This window comes from Phocoena sinus, chromosome 8 (genome assembly GCF_008692025.1).
Source record: "Phocoena sinus isolate mPhoSin1 chromosome 8, mPhoSin1.pri, whole genome shotgun sequence".
NCBI lineage: Eukaryota > Metazoa > Chordata > Mammalia > Artiodactyla > Phocoenidae > Phocoena > Phocoena sinus.
Window position 1 is genome coordinate 54,365,277 of NC_045770.1, and position 12,922 is coordinate 54,378,198.

At 42.9% G+C, this 12,922-nt stretch overlaps 1 protein-coding gene across 11 annotated transcripts in view; it reads left to right on the top strand.

Moving 5' to 3' along the window:
• Window positions 1–12,922, top strand: part of GAB2 (GRB2 associated binding protein 2) — a 177,118-nt gene that overhangs the window by 141,032 nt on the left and 23,164 nt on the right. For all 11 annotated transcript variants that reach the window (XR_004351014.1, XR_004351015.1, XR_004351016.1 and 8 more), the window contains one exon: window positions 6,747–6,990. Coding sequence is in view for 1 of the 11 variants with exons in the window: in XM_032639502.1 (XP_032495393.1) it covers window positions 6,747–6,990 (244 nt within the window). In the remaining 10 variants the exon portion in view is untranslated. The remainder of the gene's footprint in view (window positions 1–6,746; window positions 6,991–12,922) is intronic.

Sequence of the window (12,922 nt, forward strand, 5' to 3'; positions counted from 1 at the left end):
AAGTGTGTGACCCCAGAGCTCACTATTAACTTCTCTGAGCTTCAGTTTCTCCATCCCCCCCAAAACAAAAGAAAAAAACCAATGGAGGTAATAATAATATCTACCTCACGGGGTAGACCAGAGACACGTAGTAGGTGCTCAGTAAATGGCAGCTGTGATTATTGTAGACAGTATTGTCCCTTTCGTTCTTATTAGTCCACGTATAACATCTATACAAGGTATAGTTGTGACCTGGAAAGAAATTCCATACCTCTTGGCCAATTTCAGGGTCTCAGCCAGTTCCATGTGTACTCTAGGAATAGGAGCAGTAAGAATGGTGGGGTGCTGTGCTAAATGCTTTGTATAAATGACCTCCAGTCCTTGCAGCAGCCCTGCAAAGTATGTATTCTCCCTATTGAACAAGTGAGGATCAAAGAGGTTTATGTAACCTGTCCAAGACCAGAGCCAGGAGTTAGTAGAGCCAGGCTTTGAATCCAGCCTGGGCGCCAGCATGAACTTTGGTCTATCATTTTACGGGTTCTGAGACCCACTGAGGCTTGGGGTGGGGTTTGGGGGTGGGGGGGAAAGGATAAAGATTAAAAGGGCATTGAGATAAGGGAACCAGTCATTATTTGGCCAGTCACCTTTTCCAGAAGCTCCCGCCAACCACCCCTTTCCTGCTCCTGTTATCACTAGCTAGTGGATGGCTGGGCTGGGCTCCTCTACTGAAGTCCTTCAGAGCTTTCCTGTTCTAGAGTTTTGCAAGAAGGTGGGAGGAGTGTTTTTATGCTGGGAAGGCTTCCCAGGGGTGATTGTGGAAAGGAAGGGGAGTGATTTTGTAGGGCCCTAAAAAGAAGCCAGGAAGAAGAGGAAAAAATAAAACCCTGCTGAAAAGAAAACAAATTGACTCAGGCATTTTCTGGCATTATCTTTCGTCTAGACTTGGAGATCGAAGCTCAGGCCAGAAGTCTGGAAATGTCCGTTTTCTTCTCGCTGTGTATAACTGACCTTCCTAATGACCCAAGACACATCATTACAACAGCCTTACAGCCACATACCAAAAACAGCCCAGCCACGTATTGTCTAATGTCTCCTTTATCTTTACCATTCTTTCCTTTCCTCAAAAGGTACCCAGGCAATAACAACAAATTCTGTGAATATTTATATGAGTGCATGTATTTGTTTTCACATCCTTATCTCATTCGCCCTTTACAACAGCCCAGTAAGATAGACAAGCAGGCCAGGGATTATCCTCCCATCTTGACAGGTAAGCAACTAAAGCTCAGAGAGAGACCTGTCCATGATCTCACAGCTAGTTAACAGCAGAGCTGGAAATGGATCCCTGGGCTCCTGACTCCTGTCCTGTGCATGAGGTCCACACACTGTGAGGTGGAATTTCAAGCTGCTTGAGTCTTTTCACCCCAAACCATGAGTGCTTGCCTTCTGTTTAGCTGAACTTCCCACTGCCTTGCTATGATGATGGGGTGAAACCCTGAACAGCGGGGTTGGAGGAGTTATAGGGAACTGAAGGTAGGAAGGGGAGAATGTCTCTTACTCAAGGGAGTTTAGTAAGGGCTCGGTATTTACTGAGTGTTCAGTTTTCTCTTCGGAGAAGAAATAAAGAAAAACTAAAGGTCAGATGAATTTAACTGGATGACTGTTAATCTCTTGCATATACTTTACACTTCATACTTTGCAAAGGGCTTATGCGTGTGTGTGTGTGTGTGTGTTAATTCACACACCATATATCACTCAATTAAAGTGTACAAGTCAATGTTTTTAGTATATTCACAGGGCTGTGCAACCACCATCACAGTCTAATTTGGGAACATTTTTATGACCCCGAAAAGAAACCTTATACCCATTAGTAGTCACTTCCCATACCCCATCCTCACCCCAGCCGTAAGCAACCACTAATCTACTTTCTGTCTCTATATATTTACCACTTCTAGACATTTCATATAAATGGAATCTAGCTTCTTTTCACTTAGCACAGTACTTTCAAGGTTTGTACATGTTGTAATAACATGTATTTGTGCTTTATTTTTTTTTTTTTTTTTTTTTTTTTTTTGTGGTACGCGGGCCTCTCACTGTTGCGGCCTCTCCCGTCGCGGAGCACAGGCTCTGGACGCGCAGGCTCAGCGGCCATGGCTCACGGGCCCAGCCGCTCCGTGGCATGTGGGATCCTCCCGGACCGGGGCACGAACCCGTGTCCCCTGCATCGGCAGGCAGACTCTCAACCACTGCGCCACCAGGGAAGTCCCGTGCTTTATTCTTTTGACTGCTGACTATTCCATTATACGCTATGCCACATTTTCTTTATCGATCAGCTTATATGCATTTGGATTGTTTCTACTTTTGGCTGTCATAAGTAATGCTGCTGTGAAAATCTGTTTACAAGTTTTTGTGTAGATGTATGTTTTCATTTGTCTTGGGTATATACCTAGAAGTGGAATTGCTGGGTCATATGGTGACTCTGTGTTTAACTTTTTGAGGAACTGTCAAACTGTGTGTGTGTTTATAAATTTACTGAGATGTATTTCCCATACCATGAAATTCACCCTTTTAAAGTATATAGTTCAGTGGGTTTAGTATTTCCCAGGGTTGTGCAACCATCACCAGTCTAATTTTAGAAAATTTTCATCAACCCAAAAAGAAGTACCATACTCATGAGCAGTCACCTTCCATCACTGCTCCCCACCCCAGGCAACCACTAGTTGACACTACTTGCTGTCTTTGGATTTTCCTATTCTAGACATTTCACATAAATAAAGTCATGTAATCTATAGTCTTTTGTTTTTTGTTTTTTTTTTTTTTTTTATGCGTTACGCGGGCCTCTCACTGTTGTGGCCTCTCCCGTTGCGGAGGACAGGCTCCGGACGCGCAGGCTCAGCGGCCATGGCTCACGGGCCCAGCCGCTCCGCGGCATGTGGGATCTTCCCGGACCGGGGCACGAACCCGTGTCCCCTGCATCGGCAGGCGGACTCTCAACCACTGCGCCACCAGGGAAGCCCTATAGTCTTTTATCACTAGTATTTTTCTCTTAGCATAATGTTTTGGAGATTCATCCATGTTGTAGCATGTATTAGTATTTCATTCACTTATATGGCTGAATAATATTCCATTGTATGGATATATCACCTTTTGTTTATCCAATCTCTACCTCTTTCATCCCCTTCCTGTATGTCTTTGTCTCTCTTTTCTTATAAGGACACCAGTCATTGAAGTAGGTTCCATACTAATCCGGTATGACCTCATTTTAACGAATTACATCTGCAAAGATGCTGTTTTCAAATAAGGTCACATTCTGAGGTTCCATGAATTTTGGATTGACACTGTTCAACCCAGTAAAGGTACCAAGGAATCATCACATGAATTCAGGTAGTCTTTTAAAGTTGCAAGCTGAGGTAGGCTTTTGGCAAGATTTAGTGCCCAAACAGCTTTGAAAGAACTTTTCTGGGGCTGCAGGCCATTATGGAGCTAACTGGCTTCATAGACATGGCTTTATGTCAGAAGAGTGGAATTCCAAGTGTCTGTGGGCCCAACTCATGCTAACCCTTACTTCATCTTATTGACAGACCTGAAAAACCTCTCTGACTTTGACCACAAGAAACAAGCATATGTGGATTTTTATGCCAGGGAAAATTCTTTTATTCATTCAACAATGAATTCAGTGTAATGAACACCCACTATGTGCTGGGACTGTTCTAGGCACGGAGATACAGAAGTGACTAGAACACATTTTGAGTACCTACAACCTGCAGTGCTTTCTTGGCCCTCTATGCACTTCATCCTCATAAACCCACCCTATGTCAATTTGTAAATAAGGAAACTGAGACTCAGGTGAAATTTCTCTAGCTCTGTGAGTAAACAGACTGGGTCACAGATTTGAATCCATAGCCTGAGCTGGAGGCAGAGGGCCCTAGAGCTGAGGATAGCTCACTCTTCCTTTATATAGACCCACAAGCATTCAGCATAGGGGACATGAAGGATGAGTTGGGTGACAAGGCAGGGTAAGTAGGTTGTGACAGAATGGCTATTCTTGTCAGACTGGGGAACCTGGACTCTATTCTGAAGGTAATGAAGAGTCGGTGGATGTTACTGAGGGAGTATCACTTATTATGCTCTATGTACTTCCTGTGTTTAATCAACACATGATTATGGAGTTGGATCACAGACTGGGCTTCATTCTAGGGGTAAAACTGTTACAAGAGAGACAGTATGTCTGCCCTTACTGAATTGGTAGCCTAATGTATGGAGCGATGAGAAAGAGGTTGGTGTTTTCCTGAAATTCTGTTTGAAACACAAGGAAGTACAGGTGGGAAACAAGATTGAAGAAATAAACAGGAAAGTGGTTTTTAAAAGAGAGAGCTTTGTAAGTCATCTTGAGGATACCAGGGATCCAGTGACAAATTTTAAGCAAGGCAGTGACATGATGACATGCCGTGGTTGCTGAGAAACAGGGGAGAGTCACAGATGATGCCTAGGTTTCCGGCTTGGGGAACTGACTGGATGGTGACATTGATGCACTTCACTGAGCTAGAGACGCAGGAGGAGGAGTTCCGTTTAGATTGTTGAGCTTGACCTGCCTGTGGGACAGCTGAATGGAGACACTCCGTAGATGGGGGGTGGGGGTGGGGATATAAGACAGGGAGCCCAGGAGAGAGAACTGAGCTAGAGATGCAGATTTGTGAGCTGTTACCACATAGCTGAAGCTGTGAGAGTGGACGGGGTACCCCTGGAGAGTCTCCAAAGTGAGAGCGAGGTCGTAGGAGGGTCTGGGGCAGAACCCTGGAGAAAGCCCCCCTTGAAGGGCTGGGCAGTGGAAGAGGAGTCCAAAAGACCACAGAGAGTGTAGAATGCACCAGAGGTTTCCCTTGCACCTTCCCTATGTCTCCTCAGGCAGCGGCTTGGGCTGATCCCCGGCGCTGGGCTTTCTCTGTCCCCCAGCACAAACCCTCTCCTCTGCCACTAGAGAGTTCATCTTGCAGGTCTAATGGAGTAATGAAGCCATTGATTCTGTTAACAAACATCCAGTTCACTACGAGACCTGTAATGGGAATTCATTTTGGAGGTCAACACAGCTGTCAATGGGACAGTTTTTCCCCAGAGGCCTGTGGCTTTTCCTGCTGTACGCTGGCAGAAGTTGTCTTGCCCAGCAGCAGAAAAGACTGCAGAGTCATTAATGCTGTAGAGCATCCATGAGCTGGTGGATCCTGCCCAGGGCCATGAGAAGGGCCCTAAAATAGGTCAGATAACAGGGAACTATGTCCCCTCTGAAGTGCTTTGAATAACCATAGAAAGCCACCATCATCACCACTAAAACATTACCTCCCACTAGAAATTACATCTTTAAATCTTTCTTTTGAACAAAAAAGTTTCACTGTTGGAATTATTGTATGCTGAATGAATGTTTTTGCTTATTCTACAAAGACAGACTCAGAACTTTGTATGTACCTGGGGTTTATTCGGTAAATGCTGGCACTGTAGAGGTAACATCATCAGTCACTGTTCTTAGAAACCCATGGGCCAGGCAAGGAAGCAGGGTGACAGTGGATATAATGAAGCATGGGCCACGTGCTGTTAGCACCCAGAAGAATGGCCAAGTCCATGAAGGTTTCAGAGAGAATGTGATACCCGTACAGGGTCTTAAAATCTGTGTGTGAGTGCCAGAGGAGAAGAAGTGAAATCCAGGCAGAAGGAACATCATAGGCCAAAACAAAGAATCATAAAAGGGGCCGGTAGTGTATATATATCCATGCCACTCTCTCGCTCTGTCACATAGGGAGGATGGGAGGGAGGGAGACGCAAGAGGGAAGAGATATGGGAACATATGTATATGTATAACTGATTCACTTTGTTATAAAGCAGAAACTAACACACCATTGTAAAGCAATTATACTCCAATAAAGATGTAAAAACAAAAAAAGGGGGGGCTGGTGCATTCACAGACTGATGAAGCTTTCATATGCCTGGGGTATGGGAGGAGGGAAACAGGAAATAGGTCAGACTGTGAAAGGCCTTGTATGTTGTGCTAAGGAATTTGGACTAAGCTTAGAGAGCCAGCCAAATGAATAATGCCCTTGGCTGGGGGTATTACTCTAAACTATTATCTGTCTTTAATACCTCACTTCCTTTCTAACACAACAGACGAGAGTTTAAGATAAGAGTTAAGAGAAAAAAGACCAATAGATGGAGAGTGGTGAGTACAAGATGTGGGGAACATCGTCCTCAGAGGACTTGGAAGGGTAGGCGGGAGGAGCTGGGACCAGTCTTAAGGGACCGTTCCAATTACATGTGCTTTTGTCATTAGTACAGTAACACACAGTCCAGGGACTCAGTAAATAAGTCTTCAGGAAGCAAAGTTTCATTTAGTAAAGCCAGCTTAGCTTTGAGGGAGATGATGAGAGCAGGAGCCACCAAAGAGAGGGAAGGCCGTGGCACTCACCGCCCCAGAGGCTGGCCTTGCTCGAGAGCCAGAGTCGCACTTCTGGACCTCGAGTAGGCACACCTCCTGGAAGTGGGGCAGGTACTGCCCAGGCTGTGATAGGGAGTCGCCTCCAGGAGCCGTACAGAGGTCCAGAGCCTGGAAGCCACAGCCCTGCGCTCTGGGAGGGCAGAGCCGGGGCAGGTGCACGAGGAAGAGAATGCTGCGGCTGGACCATTGCCTCTGCTCTTAGTATTTTCTCCTCGTCTGACAACCCAGTTTGGGATAAGGACACCTTCCCTTCCTTTACCATTCAGAGAGCTCTTTCTCCTTTTCACAGACTCCCTGAGGAACATTTCCTCAGCCAGTCACGGCCCCCGCTCTTCTCCAGCTGAGCTCAGCAGCTCCAATCAGCACCTTCTCCGGGAACGAAAATCCTCAGCCCCTTCGCACTCCAGCCAGCCAACCTTGTTCACCTTTGAACCCTCGGTGTCGAACCACGTGCAGCCCGCCTTGTCCACCAGTGCACCTCAGGAGTATCTCTACTTGCACCAGTGCATAAGCCGGAGAGCAGAAAATGCAAGGTAGGCAAGCAGTAGTAGTTGGTTGAGCAACCAGTCGCAGGGCCTAGTACTTTTCAGACTCTGCTTTGTAATTTTAAATACGTAAGAGTAAACTATTTTATCTTTCCAGGTGGGCAAATATATAATTATAAAACAAAACATCATTGTTTTCACTTAGGCAACCTTCACATTTTATTGGTATCATCTACATTGCTGTACAATGATAATTGGATTCCAAAGAAGCCTCCCCTTATCAAAAATCATGCTATAGGGACTTCCCTGGTGGCACAGTGGCTGAGAGTCTGCCTGCCGATGCAGGGGACACGGGTTCGTGCCCCAGTCCGGGAAGATCCCACATGCCGCAGGGCGGCTGGGCCCATGAGCCATGGCCGCTGAGCCTGTGCGTCTGGAGCCTGTGCTCCGCAACGGGAGAGGCCACAACAGTGAGAGGCCCGCGTACCGCAAAAAAAAAAATCATGCTATAAAAATTTCTGGTTTAATTTGAAAAAAAAGCGTTAGGAGCTAGAGTTTCAGAATTGAAAAAAACAAAGCCAGTGCACTTGTTGGCCCTAAGAGTGTAACTATAAAACCTTAATATTGTTGAACAAATCCTTATCTCACTTTGCTCTAGAGCTACAGTTCCATATGGCAGCCACTCTCCACATGTGGCTATTTAACTTTGAATCCGTTAAAATTAAATAAAATTTAAAATTAAGTTCCTCAGTTATACTAGCCATATCTCAAGTACTCAGTAGCCGCACATGTCTAGTGGATACCATACTGGGTAATACAGATATAAAACATTTTCATCATCACAGAAAGTTCTAGAGCAAGGACTCCCTGCTCTGGAACGAGTTTTTGTTTTTCTAACACCATCAACTCTAACAGGTACAGAGCCTGTACGTTTTTTTATTACCTTTTATTCCCATTGTTAGGGTAAACAAAGGTGCAGAGCTGGTGGGCTTTGCCAGAGCTAGTTCCCAATTCTACCATGGCCAGCAGATTGTAAATCATGTTCCTTACTGAATTAATTTAGAAATATCTAATTTGTGTTACGAAAATTAAGGCAGTTAGAGAACTGGCTGTATTAATCATGTCACAGAGTATTTTCGTGCATAATCTCACTTAAACCAGTTAAACACACTGAGAGATCGCCAGGGTAGATCATTTTTCTCCATTTCATGGATGAAGAAACTGAGACTCACAACTAATAAATGACAGAGAGAGGACTAGAACCCAGGTTTCTCCTTTCTGGTCCTGTATTCTTTTTTCTACACTGTGCTGTTCTGGTTATGGTTTTCTGAGTCATTTTCATGCAACAGAACCTCCCAACACTCAATTTTAAGTCTGCCTGAAAAACCCATTTTCCTGAAGCAGCGTTGATTCATTTGTGAACTTTCACTAGTTCAGTCGACTTCCATCAACATACACATGAAGGGCTGAGTTCTAAAAAGGTAGAATGAATTAACCAAGATCACTGAACTAGTTAGTACCTGATTCTCCTGAAGCATAGACCAGAGACAGTATAGTAGAATGAAAAGTATTTTACAGAGTGAAAAGTATTTTGCAGTCAGTCAGTTATGGGTTCAGATTCAGGTTTGGCCACCTCCTTGTGACCTTGGACCACATAGTGAGCCTTTTTGACCTTCAATTTCCTTATCTGCAGAGTGGGAATAATTAGTTCAAAGGCTTACTTAACGAGCATAAAATGGCAAAATATACCTAAGGTAGCCAGGAGGTAGGAGGTGCTCAGGACACATTGCCAGATGCTCTCCTGTGCCGCCTCCCCTTCTACTACATGTAGGATTGCCTGGTGGTAGAGAATGCGAGGTCTTACGGTCATAATTCTAGTGAAAGACAGAGCACTTTATATTAGTGCCTCTCCAACATTAATGTGCGTATGAAATACCTGAGGGTCTTGCTGAAATGCTGATTCTGATTCACTGGGCCTGGGGTGGGTCCTGAGATCCTGCCTTTCTGCGAAACGGCAGATGATGTCAGTGCAGACTGCAGAGCATACTTTAAGTGGAAGGCTTTATATAGTATTAACAACTTGCCACCACCTCCAGTCCCATGGTACTGCTAAAGCAACAGTGAACGCATGTATAAATGTCTCTGCTTGAATTAGCAGCTGAGGCCCACTCTCTGTACCCTCACCTCCTCTGTAAAACCTCTTTTAAATCTCCCTAGCTGGAATTCATTTTTCTCTGAATTCCCATAGCAGTTTTTGATGATCTTTCTCACAGCATTTGGAACTTTCTACCTCGTATTATGGATTTTTATATTAATATGTTACTGTTCTTTGGGACAGGACTCAGGGCACATAGTAGGTGCATAATAAATATTTGAACAAATCTGTGCTATGGAGGTAACATAATAGATGAGAGAATTTATCTACATCTGGGGAAGCAGCTTAATTGTAGGGCCTTGATCAAGTTGTGCTTTTCCCTGTGTCTTTGTTTTTACTTGTGTGGGTGTGGGAGCGAGAGGGTGATGAGCAGGATCTCAGGGAGATTTTAAAAAATAGTAAGTTCGAACAGTGTGTGTAGAATTCCAAGCAGGAAAGGAGGGCGGGAAGGAAGTTTTCTTCAGTCTAGAAGGATTATGTAGTTCTTGGTAATGGTGGAGTAGCATGCATGACACTAAACATACTGTAACAATTATAAACTCTGGACAAAACATTTTAAAATCCTGTTCAAAGGCACTGAAGAGCAATCAAAAAGCAGGACTGATTTGACTCTTCAAACAAGGGACCCACATTTAGTGAGATTCAATTTACATGGCTTTTGCTATGAAGGAAATTTCTATAACATATCATCCCAAATGTCAGTATACAATGAGAAATTGCTGGACATGTGAAGAAACTGTAAAAGTTGACCTATAGTCCTAGAGAGCTCAGGTCATAGAAACAAGTTAAAATCAACCCAGTTTTTGGAGCTAGCATACAAAGACTTTAAAATAGTTGTGTTACTTGCTTTAATCTATGGTGGGAAGAGGGGGTGGATAATGAGTAAAGAGATGGTGAAATTTAGGAAAGAGATAGAAACTTTGAAAAAGAACTTAGGAGTTCCAGTTCCGCTATGGTGGCAGAAGCCACCACAGGCTCCTGTCCCTCCCACTAATTACAGATAAAAACTCTGGGCAAAATATAATTACCCAAAGACTCTGTAAAGAAAAAGAAAGGAAGCAGATTATGGAGGGGAGCAAAACTTGGAGATGTGAGTACACAGGTAAATCTTCTGTCTCTGGTGGATTTGTCCTGAGAGTGGGCTCCATCACAAAGCAGCACAGTGGGGCAGACTGCTGAAACTCTAATAGAAACCTCATCTTTCTGGTTAGAGGAACCAGAAAAGGAGCCCTTTGGGGACTGGAAAGGAGTGGAGTATCCCAGTGTGGAGAGAGCTAGTGAAGGCAATTCCTGATTCTGGATATAAACCCACACAAGTCTCAGGCTCACCTTGAGCTACCTATGTGTGGGACAGACTCAAATCAGTATAACCAGAGCTTTGTGAACTAAACTGAGATTTTCACTACCACACACAGAGGAGAAACAGAAGTTACAGGTTGAACCTGACCATATTGATTGCCTGAAAAAACCAAAGCAACATTCTGCAGAGGATGATAAAAGAACCCAGAGTCTACACAACATTCAGAATATAATCTGAAATTTCTCAGCCTACAGGGAGCCAGCAAACTAATTCTCAAGGGAGAGCACAGATGCCAACCCCAATATAACTAATGTTGAAACTACTACACAGAGGTTTAAAAGCCCATTTTATAACGGTATTCCATATGATAAAGGAAAACACACTTGAAATTAATGGAAGGAAAAAGAAACTCATATCAACCCAGAAGTCTATATTCTGCAAAAGTATTCCTTCAGGAATGAAAACAAAATTAAGACACTCTCAGATGAAAGGTAAATAAGAGAATTTCCAAGAGATCTGACTTAAAGAAATAATAAGGCTAAAGCAAAGAAGTACCAGAAGGAAACTAAGATCAGGAACGAAGAAAGAGCAGCAGAAATAGTAAATATCTGCATAATTATAAAATACTATTTTTTCCCTCCTAAGTTTAAAATGCGTATGAGTGCTGAAAGCAAATATTAAACATTATCTAGTGGGGTTTTTATCTGTTTTTATTTCTGGTAAAGGAAGCGCTCTTCTGGTAAAGGAAGAGCTTCCTTTACCATTTTTGGCCATGTGAGTCCCTGGTAACAGATTTTCCCAGCTTTCATTTATGTGGAAATACCTTTATTTCACCTTTATTTTTTAGAGATATTTTTGCTGGGTATAAAATTCTGGAATGATGGTTTTATTTCAGCATTCTAAAGGATGCCATTCTATAGTCTTCTGACCTTCATTGTTTCCGATGACAGGTCAGCTGTTCTTTTTATTCTTATTCTCCTGTATGTAATGTATCTTTTTCTTCTCTTCTTTTAAAAAAAATTGTGGTAAAATACACATAATATAAAATGTACCATCTTAACCATTTTTAAGTGTACAGTTCAGTAATATTAAGTACTTTCACATTGTTATGCAACCAATCTCTAGAACTCTTTTCAACTCTCAAAATTTAAACTCTCCACTCTTAAACAACTCCCCATTTCACCTTCCCCCTAGCCCCTGATAACCTCCATTCTACTTATCTGTATGAATTTGACTTCTCTAGGTAACTCATTTAAGTGGAATCATACAGTAGTTGTCTTTTTGTGCAGTCCTCAAGGTTCATCTGCATTGTGGCATGTGTCAGGATTTTCTTCCCTTTTAAGGCTGAATAAATATTTCATTACATGTATATTCCACATTTTGTTTATCTGTTCATCCATTGTTAGACCCTTGGGTTACTTCCACCTTTTGACTATTGTGAATAACGCTGCTGTGAACATGGGTTTATAAATACTCTTCAGGACTCTGCTTTCAGTTATTTGAGGTATATACCCAGAAGTAGAATTGCTGGGTCATACGGTAATTCTATTGTCGCTTTTTGAGGAATTGCCATACTGTTTTCCATAGTGGTTACACCATTTTACAACAGTGCACAAGGGTTCTAGTTTCTCCACCTTCTTGCCAACACTTGTTATTTTCTGGTCTCTTGATAGTAGCCATCCTAAATGGGTGTGAGGTAGCATCTCATTGTAGTTTTCATTTGCATTTCCCTAATGATCAGTGATAGTCAGCATCTTTTCAGGTATTTGTTGCCAATTGGTATATCATTTTTGGAGAAATGTCTACTCAGGTCCTTTGCCCGTTTATTATCAGAGTCTTTTGTTATTGTTGAGTTGTAAAAGTTCTTTATATGTTGTGGACATTAACCCCTATGAGATACATGATTTGCAAATATTTCCCCCATTCTAAAGACTGCCTTTTCACTCTGTTGATTGTGTCCTTTGATGCACAGAAATGGTTTTAATTTTGATGTAATCCAATTTATCTCTTTTTACTTTGGTCACCTGTGGGTTTCTTTTTGCGGTACGCGGGCCTCTCACTGTTGTGGCCTCTCCCGTTGCGGAGCACAGGCTCCAGACGCGCAGGCTCAGCGGCCATGGCTCACGCTCCCAGCCGCTCCGCGGCATGTGGGGTCACCTGTGTTTTTCATTTCATACATAAGAAATCATGGCCAAATCCAATTTCAAGAAGATTTTCCCCTGTTGTCTTCTAAGAGTTTTATTGTTTTAGCTCTTACATTTAGGTCTTTGATCCATTTTGCATTAAGTTTTGCATACAGAATATGGTAAAGATCCAACTTCATTTTTCTGCATGTGTATATCTAATTTTCCCAAAACTGTTTGTTGAAAAGACTGTACTTTGCTGTGGAAAAGATCTTTCCCATGGTCTTAGCATCTTTATTGAAAATCATTGAGGGTTTATTTCTGGACTCTGTATTCTGTTCCCTTTGTCTATATGTCCATCTTTATGCCAGTACCACACTGCTTTAGTTACTGGAGGTTTGT